Source organism: Aethalodelphis obliquidens, unplaced genomic scaffold, assembly GCF_003676395.1.
Source record: "Aethalodelphis obliquidens isolate GAN/ISIS:26980383/991018 unplaced genomic scaffold, ASM367639v1 scaffold88, whole genome shotgun sequence".
NCBI lineage: Eukaryota > Metazoa > Chordata > Mammalia > Artiodactyla > Delphinidae > Aethalodelphis > Aethalodelphis obliquidens.
In genome coordinates this window covers 5,473,158-5,499,214 of record NW_020838032.1, presented here as the reverse complement: position 1 = coordinate 5,499,214, position 26,057 = coordinate 5,473,158, and the positions used below count along the sequence as shown (strand labels likewise).

The 26,057-nt window shown below is 41.5% G+C and overlaps 1 protein-coding gene and 1 long non-coding RNA gene across 2 annotated transcripts in view; one reads left to right on the top strand and one right to left on the bottom strand.

The window, feature by feature from the left end:
• Positions 1-26,057, top strand: part of LOC113613466 (uncharacterized) — a 73,579-nt gene that overhangs the window by 4,271 nt on the left and 43,251 nt on the right. The window contains exon 2 of the long non-coding RNA XR_003430269.1: positions 19,307-19,508. This is a non-coding gene — a long non-coding RNA (uncharacterized LOC113613466). The remainder of the gene's footprint in view (positions 1-19,306; positions 19,509-26,057) is intronic.
• Positions 24,461-26,057, bottom strand: part of SLC28A3 (solute carrier family 28 member 3) — a 58,982-nt gene continuing 57,385 nt past the window's right edge. The window contains exon 18 of the mRNA XM_027094185.1: positions 24,461-25,380. Within this exon, the coding sequence (XP_026949986.1) occupies positions 25,260-25,380 (121 nt within the window). The 3' untranslated portion in view covers positions 24,461-25,259. The remainder of the gene's footprint in view (positions 25,381-26,057) is intronic.

The window sequence follows — 26,057 nt, the reverse complement described above, 5'->3', positions numbered from 1 at the left end:
TGTGTGTGTGTGTGTGTGTGTGTGTGTGTGTGTGTGTGTGTGTGTGTTACCTCCGTGAGCATTTAGGCTGTGCCTGTGGGCAGCGGGGCAGGGCAGGCAGCCTTGGCAGACATCCCAGATACCCCGGGGGGAAAAAAAGGGACAGGTTTTACAGGTCCTAGTTGTCCTCCCAGCAGGAACCAGCTTGCAAACTGATCTCCTGCTAAAGATCCTTAAACACTGCTCCCAGCCCTGCCAGCCTTGGCCAGCAGCTATTGCCGGGGTCTCCACAGAGACCAGCGTTGACTCACAGAAGGTCTGCATTCCATACTTTTTTTTTTAAACATCTTTATTGGAGTCTAATTGCTTTACAATGGTGTGTTAGTTTCTGCTGTATAACAAAGTGAATCAGCTATACATATACAAATATGCATTCTATAATTTTTAATCAAAAATGTTTTATTCTAGCTTTGTTGAGTTATAATTGACATATAACATTGTGTAAGTTTAAGGCGCACAATGATCTGATAGACTCATGTGTTGTGAAATGTTTACCACAATAAGGTTACTTACCACATGTTTCATCTCACCCTTTTATTGTTGTTGCTGTTGTTATGGTGAGAACATTAATGCTCTACTCTCATAGCAACTTTTCAAGCGTACAGTACAGCAGTGTTAACTCCAGTCCCATATTCCATTTTGATCTGCTTTCACGTGCACCTGCATTGGAGCAGACAGAGATGGTTGCCAGGAGGCTCTGATTGAAGATATGTCAGTGCACATTCATGCAAAGGGGAGCGCAAGCATTCAGATCGTTCCTCCTGGCCTCTTCTAAAGCATGATCCACAGTGAGCAGGTCACACAAGGAATGGGCCAGCCTGGCTGCAGGACTAGGCAGCTACTCTCTTTAATTTGTTGGCATAGCCTGTCAGTAAAACCGGCAGAGAGCAGTAGGCGCTGTATTCCTAACTCCCCGTGTAATGGCTCTTTATAATAGTAGATGTGCAAAAAGGTCTCAAGGGACATATTGCACTTGCTAAAGGTTGTGCTGCTGTCGCAAAGCAAGCAGAAAAAAACCCTCCTTCCCTGAAAAAGTACATGTTATTATCGCCTCTGCTTACATTTCCCGGAGAAATGACCCATCACCTGGGCAAATAATCCTAACGTCCCTCTGCTTCTTCTGGGTCCCTGCTTCTGATTGTAATTCATTTCTCTCTGGCACATGTTGTTTGTATTTCTGATTAGACTCAGGTGAAGAATGGGGGGGGGAGCTGAATTTATGGGTACAATTTGCTCATGTAATCTATGCTGTTGGTGATTCTGAAGTTCATGCAGAGGAACTGGCCTTCTAATTAAGGATTTTCACATGATCCTGTGATATGCGGATGGACAGTCAGCCCCTGAGTTGGGGGAACCTGTATCTGAGGGGGGTGGTGGTGTGGTGGGGGATGGAACTGTTATGACTAGAAAAAATGATTCATTTCATAGTTATGGTCTAGATAGGGAAGTTGCAACCCACGGCAAGCCTACAAAGTGCTATACACACAAATAAAAATTATTCATTGAACTGGATATGGGAAATTTTGCCAGGAAAAGTCTAGTCTTAATAGCACTGTGTTCTTAGTCTTAACCTGCCAACAGATTATAGCTCTGTCTCCCTTCAGTTTTAAGTGTGTGTGCGTGCGTGTGTGTGTGCATGTGTGTGTGGTGGAACATGATGATAGAGATGTAGCAGTGTTCTCAAGAGGATAAAAGTGTGAGAGCATGGAGCATTCTAGCTCTACATTTTTTCTCATCCTTCCAACTCAAGGAGAATTTATAGGTTCAATGGTGGTAAAATCCACGGCTGAAAGCTCTAGTCCTTTTCTAACATTAGTGGGTTGCTGCAAGGCAAGGTATGAGCCGACACTGGATGTCGTGTTCTGAGGTATAGTGTATGAGGCTCCTGGCTGAACTGCAGGGCTGAGGGATCCTTGCAGAGAAGAGCTTAGTAGACTTTCTTCCCACCTCTTTGGGCAAATGCCCAGGGCCACCATGTTACTACATGCTTGGGGCAGCTTGGGACTACCTGCAAATCTGCTCGCAGTTCACTCCTTTGCCAGGGATACCTCAAGATCTTACTTGTAACCAAGTCATTGTACTTGGCATTCAAAGCCCTTCAGGATTGGCCATAACTCTCTTCTATAAGCTCGACTGGATTGCTTCTATGCCCCTTCCTGCACCCTGTGCTCCAAGCCCGTTAAATGACTCCTTCTTCCCCACACAGGTCCTCACACTTACCCACACAGTGCCGTTGCTTCCGCCTATTGTGTTTCAGAATGCCTCCTCTTTTTTACCTCCATGTGCCCAAATACTACACATTCTTTCAGACTTAATGCCTATGTCACCTCTCCATAAAGCCATGCCCCATCCCTCTCCAGCTCAAAGTTACTCTTCCTCTTCTGAACCCTGTTCCTTTTTCATGACAAATCTCTCACTCCCTTTGAGTAGATACTTATGTTCATGTCTCAGTTTTTCCTGCTAGACTGTAAGTTTCTTGAGGGTAGGGCCCAAGTGAAATTTATCTGCCCCTGAATGACAGCCTACACATAGCAGGTCACTGTTTGCTGGGTAAATGAATGAACACAGCATTGATCAAAAGCCATTGAGATGAGCTCTCTTGGAGCAGTGTTTGTCAAAGTAAGTTCCAAGGACCATTTACTTGAGGTGGCGACAGGAGTTTGTTGAAAAATGCAGATTCATGGACCCCACTAAGACCTACTGAATCAGAGTCTGTGGGAGGTGATGCCTGGGAATCTGAGTTTTAAGTAAGATCTTTGAGAAGTCTGATCTTTGAGAGCCTCTAGGGAGTTACAAGGTATGTTCAGCCTGGTTGGGTCTAGGTTCCCTAAAATAAGGATCTAGAGAGTGAGGACTGGGGAGCTAGTAAAGTTCTATTCCATTCATGTGCCAGAGAGGGCATTTGTATTGGCTTTAAAGCTGGGAAAGGCAAGCTGCAGTAACTTTTGCTTATGATTTGTGGGGAGCCCAGCATCTAAAGCAGGGAATCCTTCTAAGTTGGGGAGAAAAATATATCTCGGGGCAGACAGTTTAATCTGTGTGTGCCTATCAACCAAAGCGTTGGCTCCAGCTTTGGAGAACTGTGTTAGAAAACTCAAAGGTCACTGGTTTAATGAACAGAATTGGGTGTTTACTTATTGGGAAAAAAATTATTTTAAGTGAGTAAAGCCACTGAAGAAAATCAGCCAGACTTTAGACCTCAGGCTGGAAAAGAAACTCAGTTGGGATGCAAAAGAAAACACGATGCACCCAAGTGAATATTTTAAATGCTTATAAAATTTTAATAGGAAATGGGAAATGGATTTCTGTGGACTTCAGTTACTATGGCCAATGGGTAACTAAGGAAATACTCTCCTCTTCCCTACTGATTTTTTCCAGGTGATTTTAACCAAGTATAAAAGCCATCAAGAAAAAACGTAGCACGCCTAGCTACATAGGGAGAAAAGCAAATAAAAAGGCAATTCACTCTTTACATAAAAAGCTTTTTCCTGAAGAAAAGTAGTGTGGTGGTTGATGTGGTCAAAGAAGGCAAAAAAGGGACAAGTACTTTTAAAACTATGGCATAACGGGGCTGCTGCTAATATTTAGAAAGAGAATTATAGGAGTTGAGCTGCAGAGAGAATGGCTCAAGGTTGTATTTTCAGCTTTTCAACAGGTCAGAGGTAGCTAACGAGGGGCTGCTGGCAGGACGGATGGCACGCTTCCAGCTGAACTGGTTGTCCAAGCTTCTTGTACTAAAAGCAGGGACCAGAGGTGCCTTCTTGGAGTTGAAGCAGCAGGTAGAACAGCCTCTAGGACCCATTTTTCTAAATACTGTGTTCTTCTTTTTCCTTTTAATTTTCAACTTGATGTCCATTAGGAGGAAAATTTACCTGATTGGATCATTTAGTCAGAAGTTATTGAGCTTCCACTTGGCCAAAGGCTGTGTATCTACCAGCCATGCAAGAACCCCCCTTTTAACTCTGAGCACTCAGAAGACCACTGCAGTGGTCCCAGGAGCCCTTTCAGATTTTCTTTCTACATAGTAGGAAAGACAGGAAAACTTATTGGAGCTGCCCCAAGAGTTTCACTTGAACTAGTCTAAATCTATTATATTTGCTTGAGGCCAAATTCTGGTAGTCTGTGTTGGGGGGGCGGGGCGGGGGTTGTGGAATGTGGTATTTATTTTCTCTCCCTCTTACACCCTGGGCTAATTTACCTTATCCAGGTTAATTGCACATTTTTGTTATTATTCTAGAAATAGGCCATTCTGGCAGTCAGACAGAGCCACCTCAGCTCTGAGTCATCACGTGAATGTTTTGCTCAGGGGCACAGAGGTAAACATATTCAGAGCCATCTTCCTTCTGAGGCTTTCCAGTTGTACTTGCTTAAAGGATTGACAAATTCTGGTTTTTCCTGCTGTCTTAAATACTGTGCCACTCTCATCTTGAAAAAGCAAGCAGCAAAGCAGTACAACCTGTACCGTACATGGCTAACAAGAGTACCAGGTCATCCCTGTTCCTGGTGGGGGTGGGTGCCTGACGCTACCTGTACCTGAGAGGGCCCCATTTGATGTCCCCGGTCTAGCAGTGAACTCAGCAACCATGGATCAACAAACAACCTCAGTGCACGGAGTCATTGTCACAAAATTATGGCCCCCACGATGCAGAGTGGGACTAAAGTAGGTAGGTGGGGAGATGGGATCCTATCCTGCCATTGCCTAGTTGCTGTGATGGTACACAGCTCACAGGATTGCAGCTGAAGCAGGTACTTAGATCAGGCTCCTCTGGGGAGGATTAAATCCAGTTCTTGTTTCTGAAGAACTTGCGTGTGTGAGCCTGGCGTTGTAACTTTGACTAATGACTGTTAAAAGAGAAATCAGAGTCCTCGATCTCCTGTAAGAGCTCTTCCGGAAAAAAAATTGCGCGATACCACTGCTGACTTTATCAGTTGTTTAGTCTCACCCAAGTCCCTGGGACTCGTGGGTTTACAGCAAGCTGCATTAATGTCCATCAATTACTTTGGCAAGTGGAGGACACTATGAATGCCCTAATATTCACTTCTTCCAGCTTCGATCACTAATCAAAAGTCTTGGCATTACCTTCCCCACTCACTCTAACCCTGCTCTTAGTCTCAGACTTGTGCAGTCTGTTCTTCCCTATTTGCTTATGGTATGGTTTTGGGATCAGGTTATTAGCTACAAAGGTTTAGAGTCTCAAAAATAATTTGCCAGTGTAACGCCCCACAGATTACTTCCCGGTTGGATGAATTAAGTTCTTGTCTCCCTTAATCCAGAGGGCAATCCCAGCAACACTAATGGTAGGCAACTAAGTGTTACCTGTCCCCTGGTGTGGTGCAATATGCAATACATCACAGGTCCTCTGATGGATGCTAGCCAGGAAGTGTTTGTATCTAATCCTTTGGATCTAATTTCCAGTTTACAGGGAATATGGAGATGGGAGAACAAGCTTAATGGCAGATGGCCTAAGGAAGCAACAAGGCAAATAAATCCAAAGGATAGGACTTCAGCTAGATAACTGGCCTGCTGTCTTCAAGGACTCAGTGATGTGTAACAAGAGATGAGTGTCCCAGATTAAAAGAAAATTAAAGAGCATAATAATCTGATATAATGCATGGTCCTGGATTGGATGCTTGGTTAGCTAAACTAGCGGGAATGCATTTTGGGTACAGTGTGGTGGTGGAGGGAGGTGGTTGAAAGGTATTAGCTTAGAATAAAATTTATGTACATGGAAAGATGAATTATTATATATATATGTGATATATATGCATAGAAAGAAAGTGTGGCACAATATAGATATAGGTGTTAATTGTGGTAACCTTGGGGAATAAGAATATGATGTTTTAATTTTCCCATTTTTTCCTTATTGACATTTTCCATTTTTTCCAGCTTTATTGAGGTATAATTGACACATAATATTGTGTAAGTTTAAGATGTACAATGTGATGACTCATACATATATATGTTGCAAAATGATCTAATTCTTTAATAGTGAAAAGATATTGCTTTTGTAATCACAAAAGGTTGTTAAAAAGAAAACAAACCAAGAACTGCATTTTTGGGCAGTGATAATAAAAAGTGTCGGGTAGGGGAAGCCGGGTCAGCCAAGCTGCCTGTGGGCTAACACAAAGGATGTGCAACTACGTCCTGGCCAGCCTGGGGCTTATCAGGAGGTCCCCAGCAGAGATCATAACTCTACAGTCACGTAGCCCCACTTTTCCCATTTTGAGGCGCAGGTGAACAATTTAAAATTTGTCACAATATAATTGAATGTGCCGAGTGACTTCCCACCGACGATGAATTTTGAGGGTTGGGGACTGTTGGGATAGAGGCGCAGGGCGGGAGCCTCATGGGAGGGGCTGGGCTATGACGCCAGCCTGTGTCCGCTGGCCATGCCTTGATCTTGATGGGATTGATCTTGATGGGAAGCATCTCTTCAACTTGCAGTCTTTATAGCTTTGCATATCATCTGGTTAATTCCTCAAGGCCAGCTTTTACCAGTGACACTTTCCCTCGTCAAAGCTTTTCCTGAGAGAATTCTGTAGGAGGCAGATGGATGACACAGTTTTCCACCCAAACAGTAAATGACATATTAGCTGAAATAACATCCAGAAGTTCTCTGCTTTACCTAATGAGTCTTTTCTCCCAGGCAGGTTAATGATATTGAATGACACTTTCTGAATATTCAAATGAAGGGATGGTGGAACAGCTTCTCTAATCCTGTTTTGATGGTAAATACAGGTCAAGGAAAAACAAAACTAAAAATGAAGTGAAGAAGAACCAGAGGGTTATATCTCAATAAAACTGGGGCAAAAAATTTACTCTTAAAATGAAGCCAAATACCTAAAAAAAAAAAAAAAAAAAAAAAAAAAATTACTCTTGCAATAAATTACCACAAAGAAACAGAAAAAGAACGAACCAGAAAGGAAAGATAGCTCACAGAACAATGAGTTCAATCATAATTTGCAAGGTCACACCCGCCCTGAGCGAGGGAGGTGGAAAGGCCAAGTGTACACTCCATTCCTTAGTGAAATCAGTTAAGTTAAAATCGATCATCTGACCTATCTAGCGGAGTCCCAGGACCTAGAGGGACTAAGTTGGCAAATTGGCTTCCAAATGTGTGGAATATGGATGGCCATTATGTGCAGGCTATGACTTAGGGTGAGACTGATGTTTCTTACAGAATAGCCCTGTTTGTGAAAGGCTGTTTGCTGGTGTGCGTGGCTGGCTTTTTCACCCTCAAGATGTGCAGTTTAAATTAGATAATGAAAAGAAACCTAAGTGCATTAAAAAGTAGAACTACGGAGGGAGAAAACTGATGTTTACCTCTCGGGTTGTTCGGCATCGTTTTCTGGCGATTCAGTGTTGACACTCAAGATCACCCACCTCAGCACGGTGACATCTCTTAATGCTGTTGAACTCCTTTTTGCCACTGGGCTAAACATTACGACTTCAAATGTATTAGCTTGAATTATATGATTTTTGTAGGTCAAATATGTCTGAATGGCAGCAATTTCATGTAATTTAATCTAATAATTGGCCTTTTCCCTTAGAGGAGCTGAGACATGAGTTGGGAGACAGAAGAGTAACTTACCAGTGGATGCAAAATGATTAAGAACTGGAATTAAGAAGGCTTTATTTTGAAATCAGTAACGTACACATTAGTAATACCTTAAAGTTTTTCCTGACTGCCTCCAATAGGTGATTCTTTTCCTAGATGAACCATCTGGTCGAATTTATAAACCACAGGGGAAATCGACCCAATGACTATATGCAACTCAGTTTTATCCCAAAATATTATTATCTGCCTTGACCACCCACCTTACTCCCAAGAGCTGACTCTGGAGGTTTTCCAGAAACAAGTCCACCCTCACACAACCAAGATTTACGCCCATGGTAGATATCTGGCAGAACATGGTGAAGCTCTGACGGCAAATCCCAAAGAAGAGTTAACGTTGGAGCCGCTGCAGCAACTCTGGCACAAATATGCAGCTTCCCAAGGTGACTGCTCACTTAGACGTGTAAGTGCTGGTTGTGCTTCTTTTAAAATCAGACCCATTACTTTATAGTCACACCTCCTGAGACAGGCTCAGGGTCTCCGGTGTCCCCGGAGAGGCATTTTGCTCCTTCTGCCTGAATTTTATGTAATCTCGTATCCCAGTGGAGTGGCTGTCACCTGGCAGGTTCTTTTTCAAGTTCTAGAAAGACTCACCCCTGGATCATCTGTTAGGGTTTTAATTTTTGGAGGGTGGGGGGATTACCGTTGTGATCATGATGCTTCTCAGTTTTTGTCTTAACCGCTGCTGAATTTCTAATATGGATCCAGCTGAAGTGCTGGAATCACACAGCATGATCCTTGACTGGTACTTTCTCCTCTTGCAAGTAGTTTTTCCATTCTGTGGGGTAAAGACAATCATGACTTTCCTGACACAATTAAATGAAAGATCTAAATTAGTCCAAACTATCCTGAAAGTCAGATGACAAAAGTTCAGGTCTCAGTTCTGAACTGACTTTCTGTGTTATCTTAGGCAAGTTAATTAACTTCTGGCAGTACTACTTTCTTCACTGGGAGAATAAGGGCATTAAAGTAAATAATCTCCCAGTTACCATCCAACTCTAAAACAATCCAAGTCTGTGTAAAACCTTGTATATTGTTAAGCTATTAAATTATTCCATAGTCCTTACACATTCACTTGTGTAGAAAGTAAAAGGGAAGGTAGCTCAGAAACAGGTAGGTTAGTAGGAAAATCCAGGTTTTAAAATGTTTGTGGTAATTGCATAATATGGAAATAATTTAATTTTAAAGATATTTTCATCTTTATAAGAAAATATTATATAAGAGAGCTCTGAGGATTCTGGAGGATGGCTCCCAACACCTAAAGTTTCTCAATTATTTTATATGTTTGAAAATTGGGATTCATGTAAATAGAAGTAGTCATATATGTTGGAATAAGTTCATGGTCACCTTGAGGTTCCTTTTTGTAGGTGAAGATCGATGAGGTGCCCATTTTACTGTCTGGAATAAAAGCTGAGTATTTAGGCAGAAGAATGGCATTTGCAGAATATTTGTCACTAACTTAGGTTTAGGGCTGATGTTAACTGGATTATTTCATTTGTTGTCTTGGGTGTCAGCGACCTGCCCTGATTTGCTCCAGCGTGAAGTTTGGGCTTGAGCGTCCTTGCTGATGACATTCTGCCACCTTGTGGCCAGCAGTGGACTTCAGCATTGTGCATTGTCCCCAAAGTGTGCCAGGGCAGAGAAGCTATATGTGACAGGTGTTTCTAGCCTTTGGGATTCCAAGCACAATTCTGTGAGTTCTGTTCATTATTTACAGACTCTTCTATTGATCATCAAATGTTTGTGTTTCATCCCAGCCCTAAAGGAGAGTCAGTAATCCTTTAACTCTTCAAGCTTACATCAGCTCACATAGTTGATGGGATGGCAGAAATAAAGAGAGGTTTAAGTTTTGGAAATGTCTGATCTGATCTTAGTTTCGCTCCTAAATAGATTCTTTTTTTTTTTTTTTTTTTGCGGTACGCGGGCCTCTCACCGCTGCGGCCTCTCCCGCTGCGGAGGACGGGCTCCGGACGCGCAGACCCAGCGGCCATGGCTGACGGGCCCAGCCGCTCCGCAGCACGTGGGATCTTCCCGGACCGGGGCACGAACCCGTATCCCCTGCATTGGCAGGTGGACTCTCAACCACTGCTCCACCAGGAAAGCCCCTCCCCTAAATAGATTCTTGCTTCAAGGAAGCCCCAAGTCTGGAGTTGAGAGGCCAGGTTCTTCCTGGTTCTGCAGATTAAAAGCTGTTCATCCTTGGGAAGACCAACTCACCCCTCCATGCTCAACCAACAATTACAAGGCTATACCAGGGTTGCCGCATGTCTGTTACTGCACATCACAGCACCAGTCTGTGGTAGGTACTAGTTTTATCCTCATTTTATAGATTTACTGAGGTTCAGAGACATTGAGTAACTTGTCCAAGGTCGATCAGACAAACCTCAGTAACACGAGTCCCCACAGGGAAGCCCTCAGCCTTATGCCTGTGAAATGAAGTAAAAACACCTACTTTAGTATACACAGAGCAGAAGTAAGATCAAGTGAGATGATAATGCAGATGAAAGGTTTTTTATTTATATTTATTTATTTATTTTGGCCGTGATGTGCAGCATGTGGGATCCTAGCTACCTGACTAGGGACCGAACCCGTGACTCTGCATTGGGAGTGCAGAGTCTCAACCGTAGGACCACCAGGGAAGTCTCCTGGAAGCTTTTTTAAATGAGAAAGATCTACCCAGTTGTTGGCTGGCATTTTGAAAAATGATCATTATTACTATTATTATGCATGATGTTGAGATTGTTGCTAATGGCAAGCAAAAATTGTTTCCTCAATGGAAGAGAAGAGTAACTTCTTGGAGAGGAATACCTAGATCGATTAAAAAGTTATTTGCAGTTGCTATTAATGATGTTCTGTAATGCTCTCATTTTCCTGTCTGCTGCACAGTTTCAAATGAAGTTGATCCTAATTAGAGATTCCGTTTGTGGGAAATGAATTTGTTTGTGAATTCCATATATAAGTGAAAAGGTGGCTTTGGGCCGCTGGAGGATAACTAGACTGGTGTGATAAAATTTTGAGGTGTTTGCCTGTAGCTGCCTAGGGGAGTTGGACAGTTAATTAAATGGGGGAAAATAGATGTTCCATCATCCTCTCTGAGGGATCAAAAGGAATTCATTTTGTGTTCTGTTTCTGTGGGACTTGGGTTACTTGCAATGACCGCAGATATCCTCTCATATCTCTACTTTACCAATTTAAGTGCAGTATTTGCATCATGAAAACAAGTAATGCTCAGGGTAAAAACCACCAAACAAAAAACAACGTATCCTTCTATTCTCAAATCCAATGTTGGGTAATAGGAAAGCATACCTTAACAAAACCTAGCCAGAAAGTATAAAGGTACCACATTGGATGTGAAGTATGTAACCATCTGGTTCAGGTAGCACATGTTCACTACTCATTTCCCACACTGTCTCACAAATCATTCCTTCAACAGGATAGAGCCAGAAAGGAACCCAGGTTGGAGAGCAAGATCCTGCTTGAAATGCTGTAGAATCAATGGAGCAGGCATGAGGCTCCATCAGGAAGCATCTCACTAGAAATTTTGAAAACGTGTCTCTGTGACTTTGGCGGTGTCTGCCCTGCTGCCCCTAGCAAAAGAATGTTGTGTTGGAAACCATTTTAGTTTCCTTTACGGGATACAAACTGCTGACATTTGCCACTTTGTATTCACAGTTGGGACACATGACCCATAAGTTAAATATTTACATTTTTTGTCCTTGTGTTTTTCTTTTAGTAAATGACTGCTTTACTTGGCTGTATTTTATTCATTATCTACTTGTATTACGCAATTCAGAGATATGTAGGGACTACAGATGGAAAAATCACATACTGAGTTCCTCCTCCAGTGCACACAGACACACAAAAATTTTAACAGATTTGAAATAATCTATAAAATTTAAGTTAAAATAACTTCAAGGGTGTTTTAAGTAGAAAATATCATAACAGGAAAGGTTGTGGTACATGGAAGGGAGGACATATCAATCCTGCCCATTTCTCATAGGTGATGGTGATGCTGGTGGTAGACAACTTGGATGTGGGTAGAGTTTGGTTTTTTAAACCACCTTCTTATCCTCCCACCTGTTATCTCTCTAAGTCCTACCTAGAGAGTGTTTGTGAGGGATGGGAAAGAGAGCATTCAATCTAGCATACTACATAAATGAGTAGACAGGACAATTTCAAATCAAATTACCTACACTGGGATTCTCCTGGCCTGTATTGAAGAATATCATGAAACAACTGTTTCTACCGTAAGAAAGTTGTGGCAGTTGTTGTTATTGTATTACATGATGGATGCCCTCTTTATGGAGACTCTCAGGATGAATTAATTTGTTCTTAGCATCAGGAACAGTTGTGTTTCTCCTGAGCAATTAAAAAAATAAACGTTATGACACTGAGATGTGTCTTTAAAAGACTTATTGTCACACTGACCATTAGAAAGCGTGAAGCTAAAGTTGCAACTTATTCACAGCAAATATATAAGACTATATGGTATTTATTTTTGTGCTAAGTTTATTTCTGGCTTTATTGTATGTTTTTATCTTTTTTTCCCCTCATTTATGTTAGTAGTAAGGATTAGGTTTGGCTGTGTGGAATGAAAAACCCCAAACACCAGTGACTTAAACAAGAAAGAAGCTTCAATTTTCTCAGGAAGAAGTTTGGGTAGGGCTTCCCTGGTGGTGCAGTGGTTGAGAGTCCGCCTGCCGATGCAGGGGACACGGGTTCGTGCCCTGGTCCGGGAAGATCCCACATGCCGTGGAGCGGCTGGGCCCGTGAGCCATGGCCGCTGAGCCTGTTCTCCACAACGGGAGAGGCCACAACAGTGAGAGGCCTGTGTACCGCAAAAAAAAAAAAAAAAAAAAAAAGTTTGGGTAGGTTGTCCAAGTTTGGAATGGCAGCTCCACCATCATCAGGAGCCCGGACTTCTAATGTGTTGCTCTGTCAGTCTCAACACACGGCTTCCAACTCATGGTCCAAGATGGCTACTCTCCCCATTATGTCTGTGGCCAGTCAGCAGGAAGGGACACAACCAATCCTCCCTTTTGAGGATACTTCCTAGAAGTTGCATAAACAACTTCCATGTACATCCCATTTACCAGACCTTAGTCATATGGGTACACCTAGCTATAAGGACAGCTGGGAAATGTGGGTAGCCATGTGTTTTAGCTAAAAATGAGGACTATTAATACTGGAAAGGAAAGGGAGATGGGCTAATAGGAAACAAGTAGAAGGCTGTGCTAATTTACGTTATTTTATGAATCTTTGTGAATTACTTTAAATTCTATCCATACTGGGACAGGGGTAGTTATAAGTAATGAAGGAATAAATAAGTTTACATTCCTTAGAAGGAGGATGGATCTTGTTATTGCTTATGTTTAACATCTCAGAACCGGTCTTTGATGCCGTGGAGTTCTTCAATAGTTTCTGTAATTCCAACTTGGGATGCTCAGATCACTAAGGGGTTGGCAAAGGTAGGACTGGGGAACTTGAGCTATTGTTTTTAATCTCTGAAAGCCTAATGAGCTATATACATTTCACCTGAGCTGAGGGGGACTATATACGTCTTTGATTAAAAGGGGGAAAATCATTATTCAATAGAGCTATCCCTTGGTACCCTCAGAGATTGGTTCCAGGACCCCCAGCGGATACCCAAATCTGCGGATGCGCAAGTCCCTTATAGAAAATGACTGGTACTGTCGGCAGCGTATCCGTGGGTTCTGCGTCCGCGGATTCAACAGCCTGCGACTGGCATTGGTTGAATCCGTGGATGCGGAATCCCAGGATACGGAGGGCTGACTGTACATGCAATTTGTTGGTAGACAAATATCTTTCAAAGAGTGCGGCTCTTAGGGAGTCATGGTGATGTAAGAACATGACAAAAAGGAACAAGAATGGTGAAATGTTTTGGTGCTACTGACTGGAATTGTTTTTGTATTGAGACTTTAAAGTTATATAGGTACACTAGGGCAGTAGTTTTAAAACTTCAGTGTGCCTAGGACCTTAGGGACATGGTTAAAACTGCTGGTACCTGGGCCCCACCCCCAGAGATTCTGATTTGTTACCTTGGGGACAGCATTTTGACAAATATTGGACTTAAGGATGTTAATTGCCCAAGGTTAAACATTTCTAAATGGAGTTAATTAAACTTTCCTTTGAAAAAGAACATGAACAAGTCACTAAAAAAACCACAGAATTTGCTTTGAATACTTTATTTTCCAGGTTTCTGAAGGGTCCAGCGTTTTCGTGACGCTTGACCCTCAGGCCAATTGAGCACAATTGAATTCCTGCCTAAAAGTTAATGATTTGATGAGGGCTTTTAGCACTCTCTTGCAGCTCTGGACACCTGACATGCTGGGCACCAATGGGCATGGAGAAAGCATCCTTAGGTTTTTCCTCACCATGGCAACCAGTGCACACTGATCTATGTCTGTCAGTTTCCAGGCTGGTGACTCTACAGAGTCACCTGTGCCATAGCAACAGGCGAAAGCTGCAGCTGACTGTGGCGTTTCAAATGCTCTGGATACAGCATTTCAATCCCAGGTCCCAACTTCTTCCTCTTTGTAGTTTCCTAGTGAGAAACTGTTTGACTCCGGGACTTGGGGCCCTGAGAGCAACAGGGTGGGAGAGGGGATTCTGGGATGTGAGTGATATTGGTTGCTGATGTGGAGCTGTCAGAATTGGACAGCTGTCAAATTGGAGCTGTCAGCTGAACCAGCAGGAAAGAAAAAGTATGAATTTTAGGGGAAGGGAGGGAATCACATACATAACAACAGCTTGTAATTTTGGCCAGGAAGTGAATTACAAGTTCTTCACTCCATGTAAAATATCAAGACACAAGGAAAATCAATCATCCTTGCCTTTGAGTGTTTGTGGGGGGTTACAGTAAAATTAGGATGGGAAGGAGAGAGGGATGGTAGCCTTGAATTTTTCCAAACATTTTACTATAAATTTTTTTTCAAACATACAGCAAACTTGAAATAATTTTGCACTACTTAGATTCTACTGTTAACATTTTATTTTACCTAGTTTAATCACATTATTCACACATATCCCTCTATTCTCCATCAATTCACACATATCCCTCTATTCTCCTACTTAAAATTTTTAAAAATATTCTGATTATTATGTCCTTTCTTTCCTTCCAGTACTGGTGTTTATTACCCTCCTTTTTTTTGTCCTCATTCACCCAAAGCCATAATCTTTAATGATTATGACAAAGAACATGATGATGATAAAACAAAAATAGCCACCATGAGATTGAACATACGCTAAATGACAAACTCAGTGCTAGCCACTTATCTTACTATCTCATTTGTCAGAATGAGAAGGAAGTATACTTATCTCTCTTCTAATGATAAGGAAACAGATTCTCAGAGATGAGTGGCTAAACTAGAATTCGAACCTGGTCTTGCCTGCCATTTTTGCCTTGGCAGTCCAGTTTCAGGAGAACAGTCCTAGAGATTCCCTTTCAAACTGGGTTAGTGAGAAATTCACTAAAATTACTATCAAGATCATTGCTAATGTCACTTTTTGCATGTAGAGAAATCTTTAGTTCAGAGTATAATGAAAAGGCTAATCTGGGAACCAGGATTATCTGTGAACCCTCTGGGTATCTGCATTTCTTTGCACAGGAGTGAGGTAGGCAATATTTTCCTTCTCTTCATCATCATTGCTGTAATTTATTGAATTCCTCTATGGGCCAAACACCCCACGTTCATTTGATTCTCTAATCTAATTCTTCGGGGTAGATATTATAACCTCCATTTTAGAGACGGTGGGGGAAGGAAAGGATCCTTTCTTCTACCCTCTTGGGTTCTGTGCCTGGGGGCCATGAATTAAACACATAAAAGACAGGTTAACAGAAGAAGAAATTTACTTTGCATATATATGGGGGCTTCAAAAGAAAGAAGAAGAAACCCAAAGAAGTGGTTAGACCCGGGGGCATGTATACCATCTTAACAAAGAGTGATAAACTGTGAAGTTACTAGACAAAGGAAGTGGAGTAAATTGTAGGAAGTAAATTAGCAATAAATTGTGCTTCCCGGGGCAGTAAATTGTGGGAAGGTAAATATATAGGGGAAACTAGTGGAAGAGAAGAATTATAGATTTATTATGCAAACTCAAGTTGGTATTTTCTCCATTGATAAGAGTTGTCTCCAGTAATTAAGGGTTGTCATCATCTTCCTGGTGTAGGAGGAGACACTTTTACAAACAGAAATTTATGCCTTCCTTTTAGACAGAAAAGGGGAGGGCAGAGAGCTAATTGCTTTCAGCTCAAAACAATCCTTACACAAAAGTGGCATCTTTTAGGGTAGCATACCTTGATCCCCTTCAAAATCAAACAATTGATCCTTACTGGAGATAGATCAAGGGAATAGAACGGAGTCTATATAAACCCCAATACATGGAATCTTATTATGTGTTAAAAGTGATATCTTAAATAAATGGCGAAAATAGAAACTACCAGTATTCAGTAAATGAAGTTGGGACAACCATCTAGCAAAAATGAAGTTAGAGCCATATATCATACCACTTACCAGGGCAAAATTCAAATGGATCAAAAATTTAAATATGCAAAGTGAAACCATAAACAATTTACAAGGAAATTACTTTTTTTTTTTTTTTTTTTTGACCACACAGCGTGGCTTGTGGGATCTTAGTTCTCCAACCAGGGATTGAACCCAGGCCCTCAGCAGTGAAAGCGCCAAGTCCTAACCACTGGACTACCAGGGAATTCCCAGGAAATTATTATTATTATTTTTTTTGTGATACGCGGGCCTCTCACTATTGTGGTCTCTCCCGTTGCAGAGCCCAGGCTCCGGATGCACAGGCTCAGCAGCCATGGCTCATGGGCCCAGCCGCTCTGCGGCATGTGGGATCTTCCCAGACCAGGGCACGAACCCGTGTCCCCTGCAACGGCAGGTGGACTCTCAACCACTGCGCCACCAGGGAAGCCCGGACATTACTTTTTGACTTTGAAATGAAGATGGATTTTTTTATGACACAAAACCTAGAAGCCATAATTAAAGAAATCAATACATTTAAACGTGGAGGGGAAAAATGTATGCATGGCAAAAAAGCACCATAAAAAAGTAAAAATACAGGGCTTCCCTGGTGGTGCAGTGGTTGAGAGTCCGCCTGCCGATGCAGGGGACATGGGTTCGTGCCCCGGTCCGGGAGGATCCCACATGCCGTGGAGCGGCTGGGCCTGTGCCTCCGGAGCCTGTGCTCCACAACGGGAGAGGCCACAACAGTGAGAGGCCCGCGTACCGCAAAAAAAAAAAAAAAAAAAAAAAAAAAAAAAAAAAAAAAAAAAGTAAAAGTACAAATGACAATATGGGGAAAATATTTACAGTTCTTATTGCAGATAAAGGCTTATTCTCCCTCATAGATAAATAGCACCTACAAATGTCTGAGGAAGAGACAACTTACCCGATAGAGAAACTAATAAAGGGTAGGAATAAAGTATTCACAGAAGAAATGCAAATGGCTCCTAAACATACAGAAAGATTCTCAGCTTCATTAAGCAAGAGAAATATACATTAAAAAACACTGAGGTACCATTTTCTTTGCATTTTGCAAAAATTCATGTTTACTAAAGCACTGCACTGTGTTTGGCTGGTGAGACTATCAATCAGTCAAATCTTTATGGAAGGTAGTTTGTCAATGTCTTTGAAAATTACAAATGTACATGACCTAAGTTCCAGCAATTCCATTTCTAGAAATTTCTCCTACAAGTATACTCACACATAAGTGAAGCGACATACGTGGAGGCTATTTACTGCAGCATTTTGGGGATGCAAAATGTGGGATATAACATAAATAGAAAACTACTAAATAAATCATAGTAAATCCATATGATATGTAAAACGAATGAAGTTTTTATATAGTGATTTAGAAGGAGTCCTGGGATATATCATTAAGTGACAAAGAGCTAGGTACAGAACAGGTGTATAGTATGCGGCTATTTGTGAACCATCGGTAGGTACAGGGAGTTGACTCTACTCCGTCTCCCTGCAAAGGAGAACCCATGGCTGCTCTCCTGGGCAACCTGAGGAGATAGGACACACAATTCTGGATTCTGCTTTTGCTGGAAATTGCTGGCCCTTCCCTAACTGGGTGAACAGACCGAGGCCCAAGGATCAATGCAGTGCTCTCCCATCCCCTGCCGTCAGCTTGCCCTATATCCAGCGGAACTGGCAGGAACCCTACTTTTTTTTTTTTTTTTTTTGCGGTACGCGGGCCTCTCACTGTCGTGGCCTCTCCCGTTGCGGAGCACAGGCTCCGGACCCGCAGGCTCAGCGGCCATGGCTCACGGGCCCAGCCGCTCCGCGGCATGTGGGATCTTCCCGGACCAGGGCACGAACCCGCGTCCCCTGCATTGGCAGGTGGACTCTCAACCGCTGCGCCATCAGGGAAGCCCAGGAACCATACTTTTTGATTTTCCATGGGCTAGGACTTTCTTCTTGCTGGACTGGGTCTAAGTGGGGTTGGGAGTTGGCATTCAAACTTACTTTTGTTTTATTCGTACCCAGTTAATCTGTGTTGGCAGTACAAAAGCCCACTCAAGACATAGAGAAATCACTTTCAGTTTCAAGTATGGAACTAGAAAATTCATCTTTAATCAGATGAAGATAACCTGGTGTGTCATTTGCCCAGGGTTTTTACAAAGCTGATGTCACTGTTTAGTGTATAAAATCCCACACAAGCCCAAGTTCACTGTCATGTTTCATTTACCTTCTTGATTGCCAGCAGAATCTAGCAGGTGGACAAGCTTTATACTGTAAATACGTCGTCCATTCAAAGTTTGATCATTTGGCTTTGCCCTGAGACTTAGCATTTATGTTGGGAGATAAAATCTCTATGTGTTTCTAGCATTTTTGTATGTCTTACAAGGAATTAATCATGAATTTGTGCAAAGATTTGACTACAAGAATATGTATTGTCGATGTGTTGGTAATCACGAAAAATGGGAAACGTCTGTAATAGCCAACCGTAAGAGATTGGGTAAATTCTGGTACAGTGATACAGTCAGTGGGATGCACAACAGCCATTTACAAATGATGATGTAGGAGAATACTTAACAACATGCAAAAGTGTTCATGATATATTAAGAGGGAAAAGCTGGCCTCAAAGTAAATCACAATAGTGATCTCATTTTGAAAGTCTTAAGCAAACACACACATTGAATGACTATATACCACAGATTATTAGCACTTGTTATATTTTGTGATGGGATATGGATAAAGTTTTTATTTTCTTCTTCGGATTTTGAATATTTTTCTACAAAAATAAGGCTGATTACTTTTGCAATAAAGCATCTTATAAAAGGTATTATGAGAAGGGGTAGAGACAAAAACACCTCTGAGCACCTCTCCCTATACAGTTGTAGCAGGCCAACATAGGGAGCCACCTCTGGAGCCCCAAATCTCTGCCTTATCCCCTCAGGACCCCCCAGGCTCTGGCCAGCTGCTGGGAAAATTCTCTGGATCTCTGACCCGTTTCTCACTATCGATGTCTGGACAGTGTCTGTCCTATCTGACCAGAGGCACTTGTAAAAAACTGTAACCTGAATAAAATTCTCCCCAAACATTTTCCTGGTAATAATGGGAAGAGGGAGGAGAGAGTATTTAAGAAATTAATTTTATTTTCAGGTCATCTAGAAGACCACCCTCCTGCCAATTTTAGATGGAATTTTGATCGAATTTTTTGGAATACTTCTGTAACTTTTGAGAAAAGAAACTTTCTTCAGTGTCCAGCTGCAGCCTCCTGTGAGCACCTGACCCTTGTTTGAGAACGCTGGAGTCTGTTGCTATGGAAATGTACTCAAGTCAGACTGCAACAGGAGGACCTCTGGTGAGTCCCCAAGAACATATTGTTTCCTTCTGTTTGGTTCTTTTCAGTTTAAGTATACACAGAAACCCTCACTTTCTGGATAACCTGTTTTACATGGCCAGACATTGATGAATGGATGGTCAAAGAGAGCAAATAATTCTCAACCCTTTGAGATGTCCATCTCAGAAAGGGCACGTTGAATTTTGATGGGTGAATTCTAATGAGAATTTGAGTCTTTGTTTTGCGCAAGTGCTTTTAAGAACTGGCCAGTCTTTCCCACAAATGGGATTAAGTTTATCATAGCTCCTAAGTAACAAAATTGTTAGTTGCTGGATGCTTCTGTACCTTGCAAGCTATTGGAGCCAAAATCTGTCATGGTATGATCAAAGCCCACCTCAAATATGTGTTGGGCTTTCCTACAATGGTTGCAAACTACAAAATGTTTTTTACATTTTGTCTATTTTTAACTCATGTTCTTGTACTACAGTTAATGTTAAGGTAATTTACTTTTACTGGAGACTTAGAAAAGCCCCATGATTTTTCTCAGAATGCAGTACAGTGAAAGTGCCATCATGCAGTACGTAGCAGCAGGCTAATCAACATTCTATTCAACCAAGAGTGACCTCATGGTGCTCTAGTCTCTCAGTTATTCCCCACTGAGGCTCAGTCATCACTGGTCTTCCAGTTTGTGGCCTGAAGCCCGCCATCTTGAAAATCCCTGTGAAGAACAACATAGAGTAAAAAGATTCAGCAAGATTATGAGGGAGAGGAAGGGTGATAAGGAGCAAGCCCCCATGTGGCAAACGATGCCTTCTTCACATTCCAATTTATATTTCTGAAGCTTAAGATATTCCGATACTCCTAAAGAGTGTGTGGCAAATAGAAATCTCTCTCAAAAGCAAATATTCTACAAAAACTAAAGACAACCTAAATGTCAATCAAGAGTAGAAGTGATATATAAATGGTGGTGTAGTCATACAATGGAATAATACTCGGCAATAAAAGCAGGATGACCTACTGGATAAAACTTAAATTCATTATGCTGAATGAGAAAAGCAAGAGACAAAAAAGCATGTGCTGTCGGGATCCATTTACATGATGTTCTAGCTGAATCGTTTATTTGAACTAATCTCTAGGGGAAAGAAAATCAATCAGGCTTGCCTGGGAGTATGGAAGCGTGGGGGAGAGATTGACTGGGGAGGGGTACCGGGGAGCTTTCTGAAATGATGGAAGTGTGCTCCATCTTGATTGGGGCGATGGTCACATGGATGTATGTATTTGTCAAAACTCATCAAAATGTACACTTAAAATCTGTACATTTATTGTATATAAATCATACCTTAATGAAGAAAAAGTGTCTTTTATAGCCTTTCTCTTTGAGGCATTTTTCTAAGTGCTTTATATGATTTAACTTACTTAATTCTCACAAAAATATGAGGGAGGAGATGTGTTTGTTTGCACTTTATAGATGGGGAAACTGAGGCACAGAGCAGTTACATAAATATCTAAGGTAATGGAGCTAGTGGCTGGGGCCAGGATTTGGACACTGATGGTTCAGGTCCAGAGATGGACGCTTAGCTGCTGAATCATATTTCATACCTGCCAGCAGTTGCAACCAGCTTGTGGTTTCCCGTTTCCTATAAGAGCTTTTCCAAATATGATAGCAGAACAATTGCTCATACAAGCAGAAAGAATCTGGTTACTTAAGTACACCTATTTATGTTGGGTATTGAGATGCTTTTAATGATTCCATTTAGCTTCAAGGTAGATAACACTACTGAATTGCCAACTGGCCTTGCAGAGATTATCAGGAAGACTAGTTGCTTGAACTTCATTTGCTAATCATTGTTCAGGACAGTTAATGCTGTAAGACAAGCAAAATCATGTGCATGATGTTGCCAAGAAATAGAAGGTGAAAGTAATTCTGGCATCGGGCTTGAAAGAAGATTCATTCACTCCAGTTTGACAGTTATAACTTACTGTATAGTTTATTGTATACTGAGAAAAATTAACAGTGATACCAGGGTTCACTGTGGCTAACTATGGGGAATGAGATTGAGGTGGGAGGAAGATTTCCAATTTCTCCATTATACACACTGGCATATCATTTGCAATTTTTATTCTGAGTATGCATTTTTGGATGATATTTTTACAAAGTTTTTAACAGTGATCCAGTTAACTATTCTTGCTTATGTGAAGGTTAGTCATTTTGCAATATTCATTCATTCATTCATCAAATAAACATTTACTGAATGTCTACTAGATGTCAGGCACTAGTACTGGAGATACATAGGAATTAGTAGTCTGTCTAGTGGGTCAGACAGACATATGGGTTAACAATTATGAAATGAGGTAGGTACTCTGCAGTTGAAGGAACTCAGATTAGACCAGGGAATATTGCCGTAATTCTCCTTTTAGCTATAGTAATCTATAGATTTGATGGCTTTACATGACTTAAAGTGGGTTGGGGGGAGTGTGGAAGGAGATTTCTGAGTGACTTAGGATTCTACTGTCCTCTTATTTTACGAGTGTTACTGGAAGCATGCCCAGTGCATGGAAGATACAGATCTGATTCTTCATGTAAACATGACTTGTAAGACATCAGTTTTTTCCTAATCTTGGTTTCTCATACTAAAGTGATTGGGGAATTCCTTGGTGGTCCAGTGGTTAGGACTCCGGAAGCAGCCAAAAAAGAAAAAAGAAAGAAAGAAAGAAAAAATAAAGTGGTTGGTTTTCAGTTGCCAGAGGACCAAATCTCAAGATTGTCATTTGAGTGCTTTTTTCTATTCCATGGCTATAGGCTGTACCCCTTGTATCAGTCACTGTCTTCCTATTTTGCAAAAGGCATAGTGAGTAGAGGAACTGACTTGGTGCAGATCCATCATTTACTTTCTAGAGTCTCTTGAAATAGAAATGCCAAGTAATCTACTAAAGACCAGAGTAGAAAGAACTCCCTCTACATCCAGGGGCAGTCACATTGCCTTTGTAATAAAAAGGAAAACACATTCATCATCATAAGCTTGTGATCCAGAAAAAGAATGGACAAGTGTACACTTTTCTTCCTGCTTCAGCTTAAAACAAAGTTGCTTTTATTAAGTAACAGGCTGTAAAAAAGGTAGCTTTTCTTAGGACCATGTGGTTCATTAGCCCCATATGGTGCACATGTACCAAGGATTTCTTTAATCCTGTGCTCCTGCCTGTTTAAAATGTGAATGATCGCCTCCGCTGCCCCTGCTCCAGTACATTCAGAGTAGTTTAATCCTTCCTGGCACACTGTGTCCTTCAATACCTTCTTTATAAGCATGCCTGATTTTGGAATTGTTTTGTAATTGGAAGTCAGCCTCACTGGGCAGGTGCACGTCTTAAGCTCTTCACAATGGCCTACCAGCCTAACTAAACCACAGAAACATGAAAGCAATTAGGGTGGGAGCATTTTCAAAATGATGCATGTTAGTAATCTGTGTAGTTACAGAGACCTTCTCACTCAGACCTAATTGCTTGGATGTTCTATTTTACCAGTGGAAAGAAAAATCAAAGAAAAATGTCCATATTCTATGACTCCAACTATTTTTGGCTGAGACCCTAAGTCTTCTGTAAGGTCAGAGAATTTGTTTATAACTATAGCTTCTGGATTGGAGAGAGAAATGCCATTTCTGACCCCCTCCCCTTTTGCAAGCCAATGGAAAATAACAAGGAGAATAAAAAGCCGGAAAGCAAACTTCCATCTTCATTGAAATTAGGAAACATTCATAACTGGACTCATAACTGTATTTAAAAAAGGGCTTTCAAAAAATGGTTCTGAAGAACATAGGGGCAGGACAGGAATAAAGATGCAGATGTAGAGAATGGACTTGAGGACACAGGGAGGGGGAAGGGTAAGCTGGGATGAAGTGAGAGAGTGGCATGGACTAATATATACTACCAAATGTAAAATAGATAGCTAGTGGGAAGCAGCCACATAGCACAGGGAGATCACCTCAGTGCTTTGTGACCACCTAGAGGGGTGGGAGAGGGAGGGTGGGGAGGGAGACGCAAGAGGGAGGAGATATGGGGACATATGTATATGTATAGCTGATTCACTTTGTTATAAAGCAGAAATTAACACACCATTGTACAGCAATTATACTGCAATAAAGATGTTTAAAAAATAAAATAAAATAAAATAAAAAAGGGCTTTCAGATTAGTGAAAACTGTGTCAGTGTGAAAGATAGACTCAGAAAGACGGCTAGGGACTTCGGATTTCATGGACAGACAAGACAGTGCAGAATTCTTCAAAGTAGATTTCACAGCCTTGGCTTGAAACAAGGTCAGGGTGCACAGACTGACAGCAACATGCTGTCAGCACTAAGTGACCTCAGGTGACAACCGAGGAAACACACAGGAAACACACAGACACTCCATCTTTGACATCTTAGAAGACTATGGCTGGGTGAAGGATAAACTGTGAGGAACAAAGAGCCCTCCAGCTTCTATGTCTGCCAAAGAAGAGTGAAGACATCACCGTCCACCAAAACTCTCCATCGACTGGCTTCACTGGGAAAAGGGAAACTTCCAGCCAGCCCAGAGCCACTCACAATGTTCACAGGGGATTGATAAGGTTTCTGGAGGCAACGAGCCTCAAGTGCTCACCAGCTGATTTGCCTGATCCTACCCTTACTATCCTTTCCCATAATATGGCTCAGGAATAATATCTCCCTCCCTCAAACATTAAAAAAGAAACAACAGGGCTTCCCTGGTGGCGCAGTGATTGGGAGCCCGCCTGCCGAAGCAGGGGACGCGGGTTCGTGCCCCGATCCGGAAGGATCCCACGTGCCGCGGAGCGGCTGGGCCCGTGAGCCATGGCCGCTGAGCCTGCGCGTCCGGAGCCTGTGCTCCGCAATGGGAGAGGCCACAGCGGTGAGAGGCCCGCATACCGCAAAAAAAAAAAAAAAAAAAGAAAGAAACAACATTAAAAAAGAAATCAGCATGCAACTTATGTGAACATATAGTATTTAAAAGGAAATATCACACATACTCACAGAAGTAGATGAATAAAACACATCAGAAAATTTATATTGCAAAGCAGATGAAAATTAAGACAACGTATTTCTCTAAGAAGCAGTCTGGCAACATATATTAATACCAAATATATACACACACTTCAATTCATGTAGGAAATCATCCTGTAAAATTTCATTGTCCATTATGTTAATCATGAATATTTGAAATATGGAGCTATTTCATATATGGAACTGAGGAACTAAAATTTAAAAACTGATACTAATTTCAGTTATTGGAAAACTTTTAGGTATTATCTGGAACAACCTGGGTATGTAAATTTATTTTTCAGTTGTAAATTTTATGAGATCTAATTAGAGATTGTCTTGCCAATGAAAATTTAGCTTCTCAAGATAAGCTCTAAGTATAAAATATACACTAGATTTTTTTAAAGATTTAATGCAATTTTATTTCTAAAATAAAGTCTAAATACTGAAAGGGCACAGTAAGTTCCAAGAAAAATATGTTACAAATGATCAATAATAAGAAATATCCTAGTATATTGTACTTCGGAGATAAAGAGTCCTTTGGGCATTTAGGTCCCTACTTCATCATCACCACCATCACCACACACACACACACAAACACAAGTCAACTATTTACACATGGATTTAAAAAAATTACTCTTGTGTATGAACAAGAATGAAAACACAAATAAATTACTCAAGGTATTCCAAAACCTTTTTCACATTTTTTCTTTTTTCACATTTTTTCTGTTGGAGAAGTGGCTGAACTCAAAAAGGAATCCAACTGCAGTTTAGTGTTGGTGGATTCAACAAATTGCAGCAGTGTTTCAAAGAATATAGGCTATGGTTTCCTGCTGGGATGACCTCACCGGAACCGTTGACAACAGTGCTGGTGAAAAGTAGAATAAAACAGTTAGTTGAACCTTAGAAAACAGAAACAGTAGATGAGCAGAAGATGACATATTAGAGATTGCATAGGGCGAGAAGCTGATATCCTGCCTCACATTCCAGTTAGGGTGGGTTAAGGACAGAGGCACCAGAGAAGTAGTTTTGACTCTTAAATCCTGTTTGGCCTGAAAGACTCACCTTATTTCCTCTAGAGTAAAAGAATAAAGGATAGAAGCAATCCTTATAAAAACATGTGCACATTAAGAAGGGCAGATGGAGTGGTGATACTGCTTCTGAAGATAGAGACTGTACAGAATGGGGGTGGCTGGCATGGGTCACTGATGGCCCCTCATCCACTGTAGCGTCACCATCATCATGTTGTCAGGGAAGCCTGCATTGCTTGATACCCTTGAAAGGGAGGCAGTACCTAGTAACTACTAGGGCATGGGCTCTATGGGCAGAAAGACCCAAATTTTCTTGGGTCTTTCTATCTTGATCTTGCTTGCACTCATTTTGCTTGGGTAAGTGACGTTGCCTCCCCAAACCCAGATTTTATCTAATGCTTAAAAAAGCAGTAGTGCCTAACTTATACAGCGGCTGCAAGGTTTAAGTGAGCTAATTCATACAAAGCTCCTAATACACAGCTGGGGGCATATTAAAATGTTTGAGCAGCGCTGG